The 21,249-nt window shown below is 39.3% G+C and overlaps 1 protein-coding gene across 6 annotated transcripts in view; it reads right to left on the minus strand.

Annotated features, from left to right (window-relative positions):
- sybu (syntabulin (syntaxin-interacting)) overlaps positions 1 to 21,249 on the minus strand; it is a 78,520-nt gene that overhangs the window by 8,546 nt on the left and 48,725 nt on the right. For all 6 annotated transcript variants that reach the window (XM_052022706.1, XM_052022705.1, XM_052022704.1 and 3 more), the window contains 2 exons: positions 10,315 to 10,417; positions 7,318 to 7,515 (listed from right to left, as the gene is read on the minus strand). In XM_052022706.1, the coding sequence (XP_051878666.1) occupies positions 7,318 to 7,515; positions 10,315 to 10,417 (301 nt within the window). The remainder of the gene's footprint in view (positions 1 to 7,317; positions 7,516 to 10,314; positions 10,418 to 21,249) is intronic.

Consider the following 21,249-nt stretch of genomic DNA (forward strand, 5'->3'; position numbering starts at 1 on the left):
CAGACTGCCTTTTTGAAGCAAAAACATACTATTTTGATAATGGTGATTAAAAAACAGACTATTTAGTATTAAGGACAGTGGTCAGGTATTCTTCCTTGAAGATCTTCTCTCTTTGATGCTTAATCAATCAATACCGATTTCTGTCTGGAATGAGAAGAATGGGGAAGAAAATGTTCGTAGATCTTAATCAATAACATTCTGTAACCACAGTGCTGTATCCGCAACAAAGGAATATTTTATTATTCTTTTTGCTCCATTCTTCATAAGTTCTGCTCACCCAAAACGCTGTTGCCTATATTCTAACCCATGCCAACTCTCACTTACCTGTGTACTCTTGGCACCACTGGTTCCTGCACCAAGTGCTCAGATGAGAATGCTGAAATCCTTCCTTGGCTTTGGTTTACCCCAGTTTTGTTTTCTTCTGCATGCTACAATTCTCTCAAGGTGTCTGCTCATCCTCATCTCAGGCCTCTTGGCCGATCTTCATGGTCCCACCACAGACCTTCAGCCTTTTTTTCCACCTCTCTCCCCTTTCAAGCCTTACCTCTTTCACTATGATTTTAGGAATGTGTCTATTTAGTTTTCTACATTAGAGGTTCTGTAGGTAAGTGCAAAGCTTCACCCAACATCCCTTGTGGTATAGTAGAGAGGATACATGAAAATACATTTATAATAACACCATGACATTTTACACTCAGGAAAATATTAAAATGGTATGTGTGAAGTTCTCAATGGGACCATACCAATAGGCAGTGGAGAGCACAAGCCACAAACCACCTCAAGAGAAAGTGTATTGTTAAACGCCAGGTACGCTCATGGACAGTGTTAAATTGTAATTACCAGGTCCCTTTGATTTCATACACAGTCTCATTACCATCTCTGTTGCTGTGCACTATAATGGTGTTTTGACCAGAGCTTACAAGTGCAACTGTCTTCAGTAGCTATCAGGACAGACCACCTGTTTATCCCTCCTGAGAAGAGATGGATGTGGAAGAGGAGGGGTCACAAGAGGGAGGAGGAGGAGAAGATGGCTGGTGATGAAGAACACAGTGCATCAATGCACCCGATATTTCACAGCACCTCCTCAGAGTCTGGCACACAAAAGGATGACGAAATTAGGTCAGAGGGACACATGAAGTAGAAAAATACCAGGCAATAGTAAGTTAAGGTCTGGCATGGGGAATCTTTGGTGTGGGGGTTCGTCAGTGGCTCTGCATCCGTAACACCCTAGGGATTCAGAAGAAGAGGATCATGTCTGATGCACAGCAAGATGGTTAGTAGGTTATTGGGTCTGCCCCACCGAATGCAGCAGATGACAAGAACTATGGAAGAGTATGTCTCCAAGCTCTCAGAGAAGACTGCGAAGAGCTAGGAGACCATGACCTCTAGTCTTCTTTGCTGGGTACCAACAACAACCTCATCAAAGTGGTCAGTGTTACAGGTAGCAGCTGTTTGGATGCACAGACAGAGGTCAAAGTCTTCCTGCTTCCATGCAGTTTCAGGCTGATCTGTCAAGAGGTCTGGTCTCAGCTACACTAGGGCAGCTTGGATGTTAAAGGAACAGCAATCTGCTAACAGGAAACAGATGTCTCGCTGGGCAAACAGAGATGGCACTGATGAGTAGATCACTTCCTCAATGAACAATGAGATGCCACTTGTGAGCAGAGAGCTGCTGTCAATATCCATAAGCAGCTCACCCGTAAACAGGAGCAAAAAGATAATACAGATTAATTGCCCACTAACACAAAGCGATTTCAAATAAGCTTATAAAATTTAATTATAAATATCATGCATTACAAGTTTTCAGAAGCCATAGTAAGTGTTTACTTTCGCTAAAAGTGCTTACCCAAGTGATCTTTAAAAATGAATGCCCTTAAATCATCAGAAGTACTGATTTGCTAGTGGAATGCTCAATAAACTATTATAAGCTATATATTCCTATTATAAAAGTGACTAAAATCAAGCCCACAATGCGTGCCACATTTTCAAGTGCTTCAATGTATCAAACACATTTTGTTCTTTCAACAACGTGTGCTATACTTCAAGTTGTATTTATCCTCCCAGTCCAAAGTGAAACCGCTTGCACTATTGAACACAGACTTGTATCTTAAGCTTAAAGTTTGAGAGAAAAAGAGAATCAGTGTGTTTGCGGGAGCTCTGCTGCACAAAATGAGTAACAGGAGTGTGGCCTCATCTCCTGGTGTTAGGAAATCAAATTCAATCAAGACTTTCACATAAAACTACACAGCTCTTCAGAAAGTACAAGATACAGTATATTAGAAGCATTTTGCTACCTTGTCACAGAATAAACTTGGCAGAAGGAGCCCAGTTAATAATGGAAAGATTTAAACCAAAAATAAATTAGAATTAAAATACAAGCAAAGTGTCTGATAAACAGCAGTCAAAATGAAAATTAATTCTGGGCAGTCCCAAGTTCAAGGAGTTGTTAAGGAGTTGATGACAGCAAGTCATGTGATGTCAGCATTTTGCACTATATATAGAACATACAACGGGGAATAGGAAATATTCAGACATCACAGAAAAAGCCAGCAGTTGCCAGTGCAACATAGAATCATGAGTTAAATCATCAGGGATTAGCTGACTTTGCAGCAAATGTGAATGGAAAGAAGGACGGCTTTTTTTGCTTGAAGATTTAATTAAAATCAGCTGTAACCAAAGCCATAACTGGTGTTTGACAGGAACTAAAGGCTGTGCAGAAAGGGCCATGATGAATCACTGAAGCAATTCCTTCCAGACATTAATTAGGCTTTTTTTCATCACAGTGTCCACCCTGAAAGAAAGCCTGAAACCATTAATTTTGATAATTTGTGATTATGATGCATTTTTAAATTGAAAATTTTTAAACAAAATTATAGAAGTACAAAATTCCTCACCTGAAATCTGTACTTCTCATCCACATTTTTACCTAATACCTGCCTTTACTGTATTAATTATTGGTGATTCCAAACCAGAAATGTATTCATAGTTCCATGACATTAGTTTTTAAAAATTATCCCTCTCTCCTTATGTTCTCTGATCATACTCCACCCTGATAGCTGTTTTTACTACCTCAGAGTTTATCATTATCATCAATTACAGCTATTTGAGTTGACTTTTCTCCTCGGAGACACTGTAAGGGCTATTGATGCTGGGATTGGAGTAACTAATGTTTTGAGTGTCCAGTCAACATTCCAAGATTATCACGGCATGGCACAGTTAGACGCTCAACACCATCCTGGAAAAGCACCTTCACCAATAGTATTCTTCTAATCTTCGTGCAAACTACAAAGTTAAAATCATCAAATAGGTACTATTACGAACAGTTTTCTCCTTGGGTCATTGTGTATTATTAACTGGATGGAGAGTTTATGAGCCTATTTTGCATAAGATTCATGCAATAAAGAGCGAAGCATGACATCTCTCCTTCTGGGCTACATTGGAATTTTGATTCCTGACATGAAGAATTCATATCTAGCCTCGGCAGAGCCTAATCTTTTCATACATACGTTATGTAACAATTGTATAATGCTCTGTAATATTCTTTCCTCCAAAAAGGATACCAAATCAAATTTACTAGAAGTCTTATTTTTTTCTTATTTGCTGTTTTACATTTGTATTACTTGAACCATTACCATTTTCAGCTTGACTGTATGTACATCAACGTCAAATGTCAGAAGTATTACGATTTAAAAACATGTACTTATGTTAGAATTCAAAATAATTCAAGCTAAATTCAAGACTATAAAATAAGAGCAGGGGAGTACAGCTAATTTCAAAGATCTTTCATGGACACATGAGACTGCAGATGCTAGAAATCTAGAGCAAAAATAAACTGCTGGAAGTCTATCAGCAGGTCAGGCAATATCTGTGGAGGCAAAGGAATGGTTGGCGTTTCAGGTTGGCACCCCATTATCAGGACAGAGTGTAGAGGGAGGATAGCCAGTATTAAGAGGTGAGAAGGAGTGAGGCAGGGGCTGGTAGGAGGTAGGTGGAACCAGGTGAGGTGGGGATGAGGGCAGATGAAAGTGGTGGGGGGGAGGGGAGAGTTTAGAGACGGAGGCTGGTGGGTGATAAGTGAAAACAGATAAGGAAAAAAATTAGACAGGTGGAGCAGGTGGGGGAAGGAGAAGGAAAGAAGGGACATAGGCTGGCAACTGATAAGTGGAACCAGATAAGAGAGGGATGATGGGAAATTGGAACCAGGAGGGTAGATCTTTCACAGATTCTGCATACGAACTTTTGTCAAAATGACTTTCTTTTGCACAATTTTACATTCGCCTATTAATTCTCCTATAATGACCTCTGTTTATGAAGTGACCCAATGGCAATGATTTGGCGATCAGAGGACCACCATTCTATATCAGAATCAGGTTTATTATCACTGACTTATATAACATGAAACTTGTTGTTCTGTGGCAGCAGTACAGTGAAAAGACATAAGAATTACTATAAATTACAAAATAAATAAATAGAGCAAAACAGCAATAACTATAACAATATCAACATTATAACAATATCATTATTGCTCTCTGTTTGCACTTTCTGTTTATTCTGCTGATATAGCTGCCACTTTTGACAGTTAAAAACAGCAAAACATAATTTTTAAACACAAGTGATCCTATGACAGACTATCAAGGCTGCAGAGTCTTCAATCTTCAGTTGACCTTTATTCTACACAAATCAAAGCAGAAAAGCATAGTTTTATTAGTTTCGGGGAAGCCACCTGCCCAGTAGGAATGCACATTATTGTAGGCAGTGGTCTCCCATACCTTTACCATTTAACCCCAGAGTTAAAGGCACAAACAAAAGGAATGCTTTCCCAGGACCACAAGAACATCCTGGGCCATTACTGCCACCACTTCCCCCAAATCACCACTCTACAATCATTCTTCCCCAGGACATGCCCTCCTGACTGGTCCAATATAATTCAGAAGAATCCTGCTAAAAATCCCCTTTAATTCGATAACCTTCAATTAGAACATAGAACAATTACAGCACAATTCAGGCCCTTCAGCCCACAAAGCTGTGCCAAACGTGTCCCTGCCCTAGAAGTTACTAGGCTTACCCACAGCTCTCTATTTTACTCAGCTCCATATACCGATCTAACAGTCTCTTGAAAGACCCTATCGTATCAGCCTCCACCACCGCTGCCGGCAGCCCATTCCACGCACTCACCACTCTCTGAGTAAAAAACTTACCCCTGACATCTCCTCTATATCTACTCCCCAGCACCTTAAACCTGTGTCTTCTTGTGGCCACCAATTCAGCCCTGGGGAAAAGCCTCTGACTACCTACCCTGTCAATACCTCTCATCATCTTATACACTTATAATTATTGATAACAATGCTATCGTGCACCTAGCAGTACCCTTTACGAATCCGTAAGTGTAACCTGTGTCACCTCTTGTTTATGTCATCAAAATACTCCATTACTCCACAAATCTGTACTATCTTTATATTTTTAATTCTTACTTAACAAAGTGATAATTTTGTTGGTGCAATTTTAACTCTGAATGTTTCCCCACGAACACCATTGGGCTGACTATTTGTGGTTGCTGGGCTTATTCTTCTTCCTGGACAGGTGTGCAACATTTGCAATCCTTCAGTCCTGTGGGACCATTCACATCCTTCGAGAAAACTGAAACATTGTTTGAATCTCCATCCACAGTTTCTTCAGCTACCTGAGATGCATGACATCCAAGCCCGATGACATTTCTATTTTGAATGTTCCAAATTTAAGAACTTCCTATTTTATCTCTTTTCATTCCATCTAATTTTCCTGCCTCCTCCTCCTGCACCAAATCACGACAGTTTCTCTTACTTTGGTGATGACAGATGCAAAGTATTTAATTACTCCCTTTGGCATGGGCTTTACATCTATAAGAAGGTCTTTCAGTCCATACCTTTCCTTTGATCAGCTTTTTAAGAATTACATGTTTGTATCAGACTTTTGGGTCCCCTTTTGCTAATTTATCCTTATGCACTTGCTTTGTCCCTCTTATTTCCATTTCAGTTATATATTGAACTTCCTGTATCCAGCCTGGTTCTCTGCAGTAATGAGGCTAATATAACTCCTTTTCTGTTTAGTTTTATTCCTGATATCATTAATTATCTAGTGAATTATCCAATTATCCACCTCTTGTTAAAAAGGCAAACCCAGAGTTTTGTTGTCGGCAGCATCCTTTTGTCTGTCGGAGATGATGGATACAACATCCTAAGTGTCTCTTGTGACTAATAGTCCAATTATAGCTTAAGTACCCTTTTAACACCACAGTAATTCTCAAATAGTCCCAGGCAGCCTTTCTAGCACTGAAAATTTACAACAATATGTAGACTCAAACTTTCATAGAACCATAGAACAATACAGCACAATACAGGCCCTTCGGCCCACCATGTTGTGCTGACCTTTAAACCACGCCTAAGACTATCTAACCCCTTCCTCCCACATATTGCCCTATTTTAAATTCCCCCATATGCTTATCTAACAATCTCTTGAACTTGACCAACGTATCTTCCCCCACCACTACCCCAGGCAGCGCATTCCATGCACCAACCACTCTCTGGGTGAAAAACCTCCCTCTGATATCTCCCTTGAAATTCCCACCCATTACTTTAAAGACATGCCCTCTTGTATTGAGCACTGGTGCCCTGGGAAAGAGGCGCTGGCTGTCCACTCTATCTATTCCTCTTAATATTTTGTACACCTCTATCATGTCTCCCCTCATCCTCCTTCTCTCCAGTGAGTAAAGCCCTAGCTCCCTTAGTCTCTCCTCATAATCCTTACTCTCTAATCCAGGCAGCATCCTGGTAAATCTCCTCTGCACCCTCTCCAATGCTTGCACATCCTTCCTATAATGAGGCGACCAGAACGGGACACAGTCCTCCAAGTGTGGTCTAACCAGAGTTTTGTAGAGCTGCATCGTTACCTCGCAGCTCTTATTATCATTGAAGATTTATGGAAAAATAAAAAATTAAAACATTTGTGTCTGTTTTCTGATCAAGCCAGTAATGGTTCATTTTCATTTACTTCATTTGTAAAAATGTAACATAATTAGCAGGGAAGGAGTTAATAGGACCATGCTCCATCTATAGAGTGACTATATTCTGGCTCAGCACGACTTATATGTTATCATAAAATGAAACTTGGTTAGCGAGGGCTTTTCTCCCCCCTAAATCGAAGTACTGAAATTTAAATTCTTCAAGCAAAATGCAACCATAAAATATGCAGAAGGCAGGTACAGAGAATAAATTGTGAACTTTTGATAGCAAGATGAAAGGTAGCCTTTTGGTCAATTCTCACCAGCTTTCTTTGCCATACCTGATAGTTGGACTGCTGTCACTGCCTTTGTATGAACCAGAGTTACTGCTGCTGCTTCGAGATGAAGCTCCATAAACATCACGGATGTTGGCTGTACTTTTATACACTGCTGACACTGGATCTTTCTCCCGAGTAAGAGTTGGGCTCCCCGACTGTTTGTGCCCACTAGAAGTACTACTTCTTCCATGTACACCACGGCTGGCATTGAAAGAAACATATAATATAAAGAAGTTATTATGATGCCCATACCACATAACCATAAAATATGCACTCTCAAAAAGTAATCTCTCCATTGTCAAAAATATGTATATTAATAAATCCTATATAAATTTTAATTTGTAGTATAGTAAAATAAAGATGAATGTATGTACATCTATTTAAAAGCCTGTAAGATCTATTTTGTACAAATATTGTGAAAGAATACCACAACACAAGACAATTTTCTCAGGAATCAAGCTACAGAAACATTTTTGCATAGTGTGAAGACCAAAAGCTTCAAAGAGTTAAAACATTATGACTGCATTCCATTGAAAAAATTCAGGAAGCTTGTGAAATCTGCCTCCAAGCAATTGAAAGCATTTTCCATGTTGACAAGGAGTTAGGTTTGTAAATAATACCCAAGGTTAGAATTGCTTTAAATAGGAAAATTCTACATCTTAAAGACATTAGAATAATCAGCATTTAGAAACTATCCTCTTGGGGGAAAAAAACTCTTCCAGATACTTTCAAGACAAATCTACTTTCATAAAATATCCTTCTGTCTCACTTGTCAAATAAAAATGAATGTAATGCTGATAATGCAGAGCAGATCCATCCATCTAGAGAAATAGACATAGCAATATTTCAAGTGCAGACCTTTTCTTATGTTCTGAACAGATCTAATACCCAAATCATTAATCTCTCTTCCTTTATGATTGGCTATATATCCATAGCACATACCATTTAATTGATAATGATCATGTAGCCCTTCCGTGACATAATAAATGGGAAAGGTACCACACAGGCAATATTTCCATTTATGTTGTTACCAGAGTGAATGTTTATCATGCTGCATCTGGGTAAATTATTGGTGTAATATCTACTTCCAGGCAGCCTCAGACACATAAAACAGGGTAAAACTTAATAAGCTGGGCACATTGATAACCTTTCAGACAATTCCAATGGCAAGTTAACAAATTAAGGGACAGTTCAAAAGCATGTGCTTGCTTTTAAGAGGCTTGAAAAATTCAATGTTTCAGAATATATTACTGTAATAATTACGTCACTTTAACAAAGTCTGAGTCAATTTGGTTTTCACCTGTCAGAATACTCATTCCCTTATTTAGTCATTATACATAAAGAGTTAAGTGCCAAATTCTTTGCTTTTTATATTTCATTTGCTTCATAACTGATTCAGAAAGTAAACTGATCCTCTGTTATGAATAAATCACTTGAATCTTGAATTCACTGAAATTACTCACAAAAAAACAAATGAGTGTGTGAATATTTTAATGAGCTTAGTAAATCAAGAAATGAATATCTATTTTACTCTTCAGTGGCATTATGAATCTGTTGTCCTTATATTGCTTATTGAAATTTTCCTCTGGATCGTGCCTTGCAATGCCAGTTTTATGTGGCGACAGAAGTTGAAAATTACTCGTGGACAATCAAAAAATTAAAAGTGGATTCAATTGGAAAAAATGCTACTAGAGTGATGGGGTGGAAAGGAAGTTTCACTGCAGAGTTTTTAGGATTTTGGAATTTATTTTTGAAAAGCAGCGGATAGACAGGGAATGGGACAGAACAGACTTAGAGTATTTTGCACCTCTTGTTTCCCAAGCAATATGCCTGAAAAATGCACTAGTTAAACAGGAAACAGCAGTGGCTGGATACTCTGCTGCATGAAGAGAACAGACAAAACTCTGAATAGCGAGATATGAAGAACTTACTTCAAGTCAAATTGCACAAAGCAAGCCCTTTGGCCTACTGAGTTCATGTCGACCAGCAAGCACCTGTTTATACTAATCCTATTTTATTCTCTCCACATTCCATTCAACTCTCCCCAGATTCTACTTCTCAACTATATACTCGGGGCAATTTACAATGGCCAATTAACCTATCAATTTGCATGTCTTCGGAACGTGGGAGGAAACAGGACACCCATGCAGTTGCAGGTAGAATGTGCAAAGTGCACACAGTCAGCATCAAAAGTCAGGATTGAATCCAGGTTGCTGGAGCTATGTGGCAGCAGCACTACTGGCTGCATCACTGCTGCTTATCAATTGTCTCTAAGTTAAACTGTGCAGTATCTTCAAGGTGTCCTAAAAGGGGAAGAATACAAATCAACTTGCCTCTTAAGTAGGCTTTATTTGGTTATCAAAAGTTTAGGAATTATCCATTTAAAGACCTTACTATAACCAGCCTCCCCTCCATGGACTCTGTCTATACTTCTCGCTGCCTCGGTAAAGCAGCCAGCATAATCAAAGGCCCCCCACCCCCCCGGATATTCTCTCTTCTCCCACCTCCCATTGGGTAGAAGATACAAAAGCCTGAAAGCACGTACCACCAGGCTCAAGGACAGCTTCTACCCCACTGTTATAAGACTATTGAATGTTCCTAGTACGATAAGATGAGGACTCTTGACCTCACTATCTACCTTGTTATGACCTTGCACCTTATTGTCTACCTGCACTGCACTTTCTCTGTAACTGTAACACTTTATTCTGCACTCTGTTATTGTTTTACCTTGTACTACCTCAATGCACTGTTGTAATGAATTGATCTGTATGAACGGTATGCAAGACAAGTTTTTCACTGTACCTCCGTACACGTGACAATAATAAATGGATTTATCAAATTTATTGAGCAGCCAAGTTTTCATAAGTTTATAATTAAAATGAATGCTTGCTACATGACTGAATTTCCATCTGATTGTTGCAAGCATATTTATTTTTCAATGCCAATAGACCTATGATGCCTGGATCACTGCTTAGTTTTTAACAGGAAAGCAGAGCCTACCTGCGAGAAGCCGAGCTTCGCTTGCTCCCTGAACTGGACATAAGACCTTCAGGTGCTGAAATGCTGCCTGTGCTGCTGGATGAACTAAAGTCAGCTTCACTCCCTGCACAAAGGAACAAAAAGGTATTCATGCAAAAAAAAATCACTGGCGACATGATCGCACAAATACAATCTCCCACCATCACAAATGATGCAGCTGACTTCTCCGCATTTGGGGAAATCGCAGGTAGCAATATATCAGTGGTGCAACAGGTTACCCTGTATCTCAGTGACTCTGTATCGACAAAGCCAAAAATAGTGCTTCAGAGCAATCTGCAGTAAGACAAAAGTAAATTTGCATGTACTAAATCAGTTTAAAACTGAAATAAATTATTTTATCTTTTAGACAATTAAACTAAAACTAATTAAATTATACACATACACCCTCTGTAGCACAGAGCTGCACAATCAGTTTACATTTGTACTCAGTCATAAACAAAGCCGACCACGTCTCTTCAGATCATTCAGTGAAAGCTGCTTTGACTTAATCTGACAATTGTGGTTTGTCATCAAGATGACTGCGAGACACAATCAATCCCACTTAGTGGAGACCCGCTCTAATTACATAAATGGATCAGATTCAAGTATACCCTTTACTGTGAGTAATTGCTTGCATTGGTCCAGCACATGCTCTGTTACAGCACTAACATTGCCGTCAGCCATTCCACAGTCAGGCTTGCTGAAGCTTAGACTTGATGAGATTATTTTCCTACAGCCTTCTGAAGCAGCTTCTTACTGTTGCCCGCAGCAGAGATCAAGAAAACCGCACCTAATGTAAGTCAAGGAACCTGCTTGGTCCAATTCTAAACCCCACTCCCAAAAAGCTGCTTTCAAAAATTAAATTAGTAATTCAAATTGCAACATGGATGCTGCTACAAACCCAGAATCCGCGAGAACCAACCTCCTTAATATTGTTTGCAGAACATGTCCCTACATGCAAACTATCCTCCAGGGATGGGCTTTATGCTGGAATAGTGCCAGCTACAATTTTACCAAGAGGTAGGGCATTAGGAAGGGTGGCAGTGTGGAAGAGGAGAGGAAAAGATGTTAGATTTCACTTTCTCATTACTGCCTATCGCTTGTGGTATAGACAGCTTTATACACTAAAGCCACTTTTTGTGCTGGTTTAAATCAGACATTCACAAAGCAATACCATATAAAACACACACACACACACACAAACACATGAACTTGCATTCCTATAACAGTTTCCATGACATCGGAACTTCTGAAAAACCGTTTGCAGCCAGTGAAATCCTTCTAAAGTGTAGTCACTGAAACAGTGTAGGAAACAGGGCAGCCAACTTGTATACAGCAAGGGCTTCAAAGTGACCATGTGCTAAACAGCAATGTGACATTAATCAGACAATCGGTTTTAGTGATGTTTAGCGAGAGATAAACACTGACCAGGACACTTATGAAATAGTGCTAGGGCATTACAAGAATAAACATGGCCTTAGTTCAATGTCTCAGCTGAAAGGTAGCATATAAGCAGCACTAAACTCCTTTAGTAGTGCACAGCTATGCAGATCTAATTTTTGTCCTTAAGTCTCTAATGGGAATTGAATCCATTTGGATCAGAAGCAGTTACAGCAAAAGTTACGCAGCCCTTCAATGTTCCAGCTCCAATGACAGAGGTGCTCCAGAAATGGCCCTGCCTTTAATCAGCTGTTCCAGAATGGCATTATCTGCATCAGCAAAGGTACTTATTCAACTGAGCTAAAAATTGGCCAAGTATGCTGTGTTCATAAAAGATGAATAAATCCAGTCTAGTTAATCTGTCTAAGCTTGTTCATCTGGAAAGTGAGAGCAGCAGTGCTACCAAAATGGTTTTACTTACCAATAGCTGATGTAGTCTGAGTTCCATCATGACTTCCGAACTCCAGTTCTCAATTAGATCTGGGTTCAGGATCAGAATCAGGTTTATTATCACTGACTTATATGTTGTGAAATTTGTTGTTTTGCGGCAGCAGTACACTGCAAAGGCATAAAATTATTATAAATAACAAAATAAATAAATAGTGCAAAAAAAATGGAAGAACGAGGTAGTGTTCATGGGTTCATGGACCGTTCAGAAATCTGATGGTGGAGAGGCAGAAGTTGTTCCTAAATCATTGAGTGTGGGTCTTCAGGCTCCTGTACCTCCCGCCGATGGTAGTAACGAGAAGAGAGCATGTCCTGGATAGTGAGTGTCCTTAGTGATGGATGCTGCCTTCTTGAGGCACCGTCTCTCAAAGATGTCCTCGATGGTGGGGAGGGTTGTGCCGGTGATGGAGCTGGCTGAGTCTACAACCCTCTGTAGCCTCTTGTGATCCTGCATGTTGGAGCCTCCTTACTAGGCTGTGATGCAACCAGTCAGAATGCTCTCCACCGCACATCTATAGAAATTTGCAAGCGTCTTTGGTGACATACCAAACCTCCTCAAACTCCTAATGAAGTAGAGCCACTGGCATGCCCTTCTTCGTGGATTGTAACAAGAACTGAAGAATTAAATTCCAGAAATAAGGTAAGAGCGAGTTCCCTTGGCATGAAACCAAGTGTGAAATCAAGAAGCCTCAGTAAAACTGAAGTTAATGGGAATCAGGGAGAAACTTGATCAAGAAGAAATCTCTCCACTGACTGGAGACAAGTCAGTATGAATGAAAATTGTGGCACTGCTGGTGGACAATCATGGTCCAATTACTGCAGATATTTCTCACCTTGAAGCTCCAAGCCTTACCTACCTCATCTGCAAGGGACTTCAGGAATATGATACCATACACTCCAATCAGCTGGATGACTGCAGCTGCAACAACGCTCAAACTTTGACAGCTTGCAACTTGAAAGACAACGTGAAAAATGCTCTTATCTACCAAGTTAAACATTGATTGCCTCAATAAACCTCGACCATCAACAAGATGAATTGTAGCAACTCACTGAACCCTTTTTGACAGCACCATCTGACATGCATCTTCTAGATGGACAAAGGCAACTGAAGCACCTGCAAGTTCCCCAAGTTACAGACCATCCTGACTTGAAAGTATATCGTCATCCCCTCAAGATCACTGTCAAAATACCGGAGCTCCATATTTTGCTGGAGGCATTTTTTTAAACATTTAATGCAACAGTGCAAAATGCCAACTTACCACCACCTTCTTCAGGGCAATAAGCACTGGCCCTGGTCACAGGATGTGGCACCACATCCCACCAATAAACAAAAATAGAGGCAGGAGAACTAGCACTCAAGCCTTGGCTGACACTAATTGCGAACAAATTGCCGCACACAGAAAATGTCTCTCCAATCCACGAAAATGTTGCATCTGTAAATTTCCTCTCAGACAAAGGGAAAGGCTCCTTTGTCTGAGAAGAAGTTTACAGACCATTGGTTTACATAGCCTGGTCTCTGGTAATCCAAAGAAAGGTAGGACTATTGCAGAAGCAGCTTTCAGTTAGCTTAAAGAACATTGTCAGCAATTGTGAAAGCCAACGAAAACACACATATAATATAAATGAAGAGTGATGCAGATGACACAACTAAAGGCAAATTATTTTGAAGCCCTGTTCCAACAATAAAATAAGGAACATCTATGTTGAAAGATCTTCTTAAAAAAAACTGAAGCAATACAAAATGGTATTGCATGATACATAAATTTATTCCCCAACTTCAAACAAAGCAATTCACACTGTACCAGTGAAAACTTGATGTAGCTTCAAATTTGTGCTCAACTGTCACACGGATTTACATCTGATGACCAGCAAGAGCAGTCTTTTTCCAAGTTCAAGCAATTCAAAAGATTAAAACCAATCTGCACTTCATTGCTGGTTCACTGAACTCAGTCTGGGTGGCTGAAAATTACATCCTGCTAGCAGCAGCATCAATGGAAATGCTTTTTCTTCTCATTTCATCATGGAATAGATGTATCCTTGTCCTGTGTGTAAACGTTTAATTCTACCTGCCAAATGAGGCATGGAATTAGTATAATAATTTAATGATACATGGATTGTAGTATTAGTTGGTCAAAATATTTTCTGAAAGGATTTCATTTTGAAATTAGGATAATTAACCAAGTATCCTTTGTTTGAAGTATGACTCAGCTGAAGATTGTACAATGTCATTGACAATGACTATACAAAAGTTACTGATCCACAACATCCTACCCTCCCATAAAGTAGGAAGTGGTATAGACAACATCTGATGATTTTCATTTAAATAGAGAAATTATGCAAAGGAGAATAACATTTCAAAAGATTTTTAAAGCAGAATATTACACTGAATGCTTTCACTGATTTAGATTTAGCAGCAGCAAAATGGATGCCAAATCCGAAAAGACTCTGATGAAACGTTTGCTGATTCCCTCTCCACAGATGTTTCCTGACATGCTGTGTATTTCTAGCATTTTCTTGTTTGAAGGGTATCAGAAAATTATCTGTGCATCTTGGCACTAAATTTCCTGTACTTAGTGGCTAGAAATCACGCTCCCTTACTGAGCATTCTAATAGATGTCACTGATAGAAGAAATACTGATACTGATACCTCCCAAAACAATTTACAACATATAGAACTATATAAATGCAACACACATTATACTCCTACTGTAAACAAGGAATTCTGTTTTAAGTAAAAATCTAATTAATCAGTAACTCAAGATTTTACTGATAGTTCAGTGAGAATTCGGCGACTTTATAGATAAACAATGAAGACCATTGAATTTTGTAGAATTACACAGCATGGTACATTACTATCCACATTTATAGACATCCTCCATACAAGCAATCTCAATCCCATAGGCCTGACCTGTTCCCTTGATCACTTTATCTCTCAAGTTGATCACTTTATCCTTCAACTACATTCCAATTTTATTCCTTTACAACTTGGTGGTTATTTCATGGTGATTATGGCAAAGAGATGCTTGGAAGGGGTGGTGAGGTGGTTTGAGATGCTGGGGGGCAGGAATGGGAGGATGGTTGCAAATGCAGTTGTCTGCTTAGGTTTTAGGTCTTTGTAATCCTCATTTAAACCTATGTTCTGTCCAGAAAGGACAGAAACAAGGTGCAAAGTATTGGCAGACAGGAAACGATTACCCCTTGATAATCTGACAGCTATCAGGTTAGTTACTGATGGAGGTTTTGGAAGGGTCTCGCACACGATAAGTCATCTGCATCAATATGGTTGGTTTGTACAGTCTTAGGGTCATTCATAAAGAAAAAAGGTTACATTGTCTTCTGGAATATGCCAAATACACAATGAACTCATCACAAGAGATAGAGAGAAACAAAAAGGAAGGGGGGGTGGGGAATGGTGGTGAGGGAGAACTCCCTCAAGGACAACCACCCCCGCTTCCTGGCAGTGTAGTCCCCTGTGCACAAGTGGTGAGGTCTGAGTAGCCCTGAGCCTCAGACCTCACCATCACTGTGGGGAAAAAAGTAAACTCTCCATGATTGGGCTGCAACTGGCTGCTCCCCCATTTTAACTTTAATATTTTCATTTCTTTATTTTTATCATTAATCTGGATATGCCTGGGGTATAATCTACAAATTTGCAGATGGCACAAAGATTTGCAAACATCGTGTCGCAGTAGAAGAAATTTGACTGCTTCAGCTGGATATTGATGTGTTAGAATCATTACTGTGAAATTATATTTAATTTGGATAAGTCAGTGGTTCACAAAGTACTTGAGGGGGGTAGAGGGTAAAATTAATAGCTCAAAACACTCCGTTAAAACATGTTTCACATAAATGGATGTAGTGTACTGTCTAACTTTTTCCCCTATATAACTCTCTCTCATGCACTCCTATTTGGACAGAAACATTACACAGGCGAGTGTCATGTGAGGGTGGTGTGTTCTATACCATTAGAAAAAATGCACTGATAGATATGTTGGCAGGATTAAAGTTCAACATTCAATCATCCTTTACTGAACATCGTTAGAGGTGGAAGACAGATCTGATCATCCTAGTGTATCGATCATTAAGCAGCAAGAGCAATTGCTTGATAAAACAGAGTTGGGGTACATTCATCAGAAGATGAGGCCTTGCACAAAACCTGCTTCAAGTTTCATCTGGAATACTGCATGCAGTTTTAGACTCCTCATTTTAGTAACATTACACCTTTCGTGCAGACAAATGACACCAATTCACTTCCCAGTAAATGCATCTTAATTGTTAAAAAAACACTGAAAAGATGGTACTCTGAGCTACATAGAATGAGGGATGTTCCGATTTGCGGTTCAGAAGATGACAAAGGGGGTAGGTTGTACTCCACGTGATTTTGTTACAACAGGATTACTATCTAAATTGTATAAAATGCAGATTATGGATGTCTGAAACCTATTGCCATTTTGTGCCACACATTCTGATTTGCTGAATTTTTTCAAGCTACAGCTAGGTGTGTTTCTGGTTGCGATGTGCATCACTCCTTTCAAGATCTTATTTCAAGTAATTCGAAGTTTTTGATCACATATTGCTCCTGCATTACCAATTACTGATAGAGAAATAAATTAATACAAAAATTTCTGATGTGATCAGTAACATGATAAAAGAATGACTTCACAATTGGTGGCTTCCCACTGTACAATGTTTTTTCCCAACCATCAGGTGTCAACAGGCTAAATCTAATGACTCTTCTCTCTACAGTTCATAATGGGGGCAAACACATCCTTCATAAACTGATTTGAATGCAGATCAGAAAAGTTGACCCAATATATTTCTAAAATTTAGCATTATGAAAGCCGGTAAGTAGGTGACTAAGCTACATCAACAAGCAGGGAGAGATTCACATTCATTTTCAAATGTCAATAAGATGCAATCTTACTAGTCAATCAACACAGCTTTTACCTGGTCTACAATTATAACACCAAACTGAGCCTGCTATCTTGGAGCATTTCCTTGCAAACAGAAGATCTATCGAGAGATATTTCATAACGTCAGATTAACGTACTTCGAATTCTTACCCCAGAATTTACCAAAATTATTTTTTCAAAATGGCTAAATTAGCTCATTATAATCCTATTTAAAATTAAATAATTTTTCTTTACAGCGTGGGTTCCCAATCCTTAGCATTTATCACCAACAGCACTGGCTAGCATGAGAAGAAAATCCTACACAAACATATAGATATTCACTTACTGTATATTAGGCTTTGAGGAATTCCTATATTTCAAGGAATTATACTTGCCTGATTTTCAATTTCCCATCATTTCTGCATTTGAGTATAAATTATAATATAGATATTAATTTATAAAAAGGGCAGAATAATTGTATTTAAATGAGGACCGAATTTGCGCAATACTGCAGAAAATTGATTGATATTAAACTAGTGTGAAGCTTACAATGTTTAATTGCAGACAAAAGTATACAAATTACATCTCAAAGCAGTTAAATCAGGAGTTCATGTACTAACCTTGAGTTTATGAGACTTAAGAGAACGCTATGGACCAACAATTGTTTCACAAATTAATTTTGCTTGAATATTTAAAAGAAACTTAGCATTATAGAAATAAATCTTTCAACCCTCAGTATTAAAGAACTAAATATATCAGAAGGCCATTACTGCTACAGTAATTAAAATGTTAGCAGATCTTAACTTCACTGCTCTAAAGAGAACAATGCCAGCTTCTCTTGTCTCTCTACTTTTTTCCCCCCAGGGAAAGGGAATCGAGAACTAGAGGGCATAGGTTTAAGGCAGGAGGGGAACATTTTAAAAGGGACCTGAGCAGCAACTCCTTCACACAGAGGCTGGTCCACATATGGAAAGAACTGCCAGAAGAAGTGGCTGAGGCAGGTGCAATATCAACACTTAAAAGACATTTGGATTAGTACAAGGGTAGGAAAGGTTTAGGGGGTTGTTGGCATATGGAACTAGCTCAGGTGGCACCTTGGCTGGCATGGACGGATTGGGCTGAAGGGCCTGTTTCCGTGCTGTATTACTCTATGACTACTCTACGACTATCTCAGCAATGTAACTGTAAAACTGTACCTACTGTTCTTTAATCATATCAAATGTATCATTCTTCTAACACGAGTGAGGCCAATTCTATGCAAAAGTGAACCGTGATGAATCTTACATTTCTGGGACAAATACTGAAAGACATTGAACTAGAAGAAATTAAGGATATATGAGTGGTGAGAGAAAGAAAAGGAAGTGGTTGGAGATGAATTTGTCTGTGTTCAAGAAATAGTAGTAAAGAAGTCACTAGAGATGGCCATATCAACAGAGTAGTTATGAATATGCATAGAGGAGTTTATATGCAGAAAGGCAGAGCTTAAGGGAGGGCGTGAGCGCAGTAAACACAGGAGAGAGAGGAATTGGGATGAAAATTTGAATCAAGGGTGAGTCATTGCCAAATATAATCCTGTTATAGATAATCTCAGTGAGAAACGTGGGGTGAATCATAACTTACAAAAACCATAATAATAGGGTGAGGTTAGGGAATAAACTTACAAAGTCTGAAACCTTCAAAATAACTAAAAGAGGAACACTTGCATTTATGTAGTGCCTTTCACCTCCCTTTGAAAATGTCCCAAATAGAAGAACTTTTGAAGTGCAGCCACCACTACAATGGAGAAAATGAAGATGCAACTTGCACAGAGCAAGCTCCACATAAAGCAATGTGAAAATGACTGGTTAATCTGTTTTGTCTTGTTGACATTGAGAGATAAATATTGGCCAGGACTTTGGAAAATAAACATTTTCACCTTATTCTGTACCAAGATGAGATAACTGAACACTAATCAAATAGAAGACTTTTTCTATTAAATTAGATGAAGGATAGAAGGAGACTGAATGCCACATGAATATGCTTTATGTCTTGTGCTTTACCAGGCAGTGAAAGTTTAGTGTCCTCCTTTCTACTAGGAATGCAAATGCATTTTCCCTGGCATTTGTCACCTGTTTGGCACACTAACTAGTTGATCTTGTAGACATGGCCTGTCATGTTTGGTATCTTCTGAAGGAAAATAGGTCAAATGCTTTGCTTAGACTGAATTGGACGGCATGGCTCTGAACAGTTTTGCTCATAGAGATGGGAAGATGGGTTCTCTATCATGCCTGTAAGTGTGTGCCTTAATGAACGCTTTCCAAATAATAATTGACATGAGCATATTCTCTCAAGTGTCAACATTACAACAAATATTTTCCAAACCCCCAAGAATTCAAAAAATGGTGAGCTCTACAGAAACAAAACTAATCCAGTAAGCAGAATAAAATTAAATATTAAAGTTCACTAGAAAAATAAATCACAGAACTTTCTGCAATCAATCCAAGTCAGTTACATTGCCTTGATCCCTCTCATTGTTGGGGAACTTGATGATTCAATTGGTTAGAGCAACACATTTCTTATGATTAATTTACATCAATTTTTTTTATTGAGAAAGTTTAGAAATGGCCATCAATTTAGATATATCACACAGCCCATGGTAAAGTTGATGGAGATACACAACCCTGCATGGAAATTAAATATCATTCATATAGAAGACACCACACTGAGTCTGGATGCTGTGAGAGTAGCTGGATGTGAATCTGGGCATCTGTGGAATTTAAAAATAGCTCATTTTGGTATCAAATTATTTCCTCCCATATTGTCCATATATCCTAACAGATTTATAATGCCAAATCTTCTAAGGAATGCTTGAGGTGAATAATTTATGTATTTTACTCATGGGTACTATATATATAGCCATATAATATATATATAGCTAAAATCTAGTGCATTTCAATGCGGAAAGTCAGTGCTTAGTTACTAAAGTAGAAAGCACAAGTGCAAATGTAATGCATCTTACGTAGATAAACTGATGTAAAATATATTTCATAATTCTGAGCATGGGTAAGTACTTGGAACTATGACATGGTGGCCATTACAGAGACTTGGCTGTCGCAAGGGCAGGAATGGCTGCTGGATATTCCAGTGTTTAGATGTTTCAAAAGGGATAGGATGGAGGTAAAAGAGGTGGGGGAGTGGCTTTGCAGATCAGGGACAGTGTCACAGCTGTAGAAAGGGAGGATGTCCTGGAGGGATCATTTACTGAGTCAGTGTGGGTGGAAGTCAGAAACAGGAAGGGAGCCATCACTCTATTGGGAGTACTCTACAGACCCCCAATAGCAGCAGAGACGCTGAGGAGCAGATCGGGAGGCAGATTTTGGAGAGGTGCAAAAATAACAGGGTTGTTGTCATGGGTGATTTCAACTTCCTTAATATTGCTTGGCACCTCCTTAGTGTAAAGGGGATAGATGGGGCGGAGTTTGTTAGGTGTGTCCAGGAAGGATTCCTGACACAGTATGTGGACAGGCTGACTAGAGGAGAGGCCATTCTGGACCTGGTACTAGGCCTAATCAGGTTTCAGATCTCTCGGTGGGAGAACATTTTGGAGATAGTGACCATAACTCCTTGACCTTTATCATAGCCTTGGAGAGGGACAGGGGCAGATGATATGGGGAAGTATTTAACTGGGAGAGGGGAATTATGATGCTATTAGGCAGGAACTTGGGAGCGTAAATTGGGAACAGATGTTCTTGGGGAAGTGCACAGCGGAAATGTGGAGATTGTTTAGGGAGTACTTGCATTGGGTTCTGGATAGGGCTGTCCCATTGAGGCAGGGTAAGGATAGTAGAGTGAAGGAACCGTGGTTGACAAGAGCTCTTGTTAAGAGGAAGAAAGAAGCAGAAAGCACGGATCAGACAGGGTTCTGGAGAGTTACAAGGTAGCCAGGAGGGAGCTTAAGAATGGACTTAGGAGAGCTAGAAGGGGGCATGAGAAGGCCTTGGCGAGTAGGATTAAGGAAAACCCCAAGGTGTTCTATGCGTATGTGAAAAATAGGAGGATGACTAGAGTGAGGGTAGGACCGATCAGGGATAAAAGAGGAAACATGTGCCTAGAGTTGGAAGAGGTAGGGGAGGTCCTTAATGAATACTTTGCTTGAGTA

The sequence above is a fragment of the Pristis pectinata genome, chromosome 9 (genome assembly GCF_009764475.1).
Source record: "Pristis pectinata isolate sPriPec2 chromosome 9, sPriPec2.1.pri, whole genome shotgun sequence".
Taxonomy (NCBI): Eukaryota; Metazoa; Chordata; class Chondrichthyes; order Rhinopristiformes; family Pristidae; genus Pristis; species Pristis pectinata.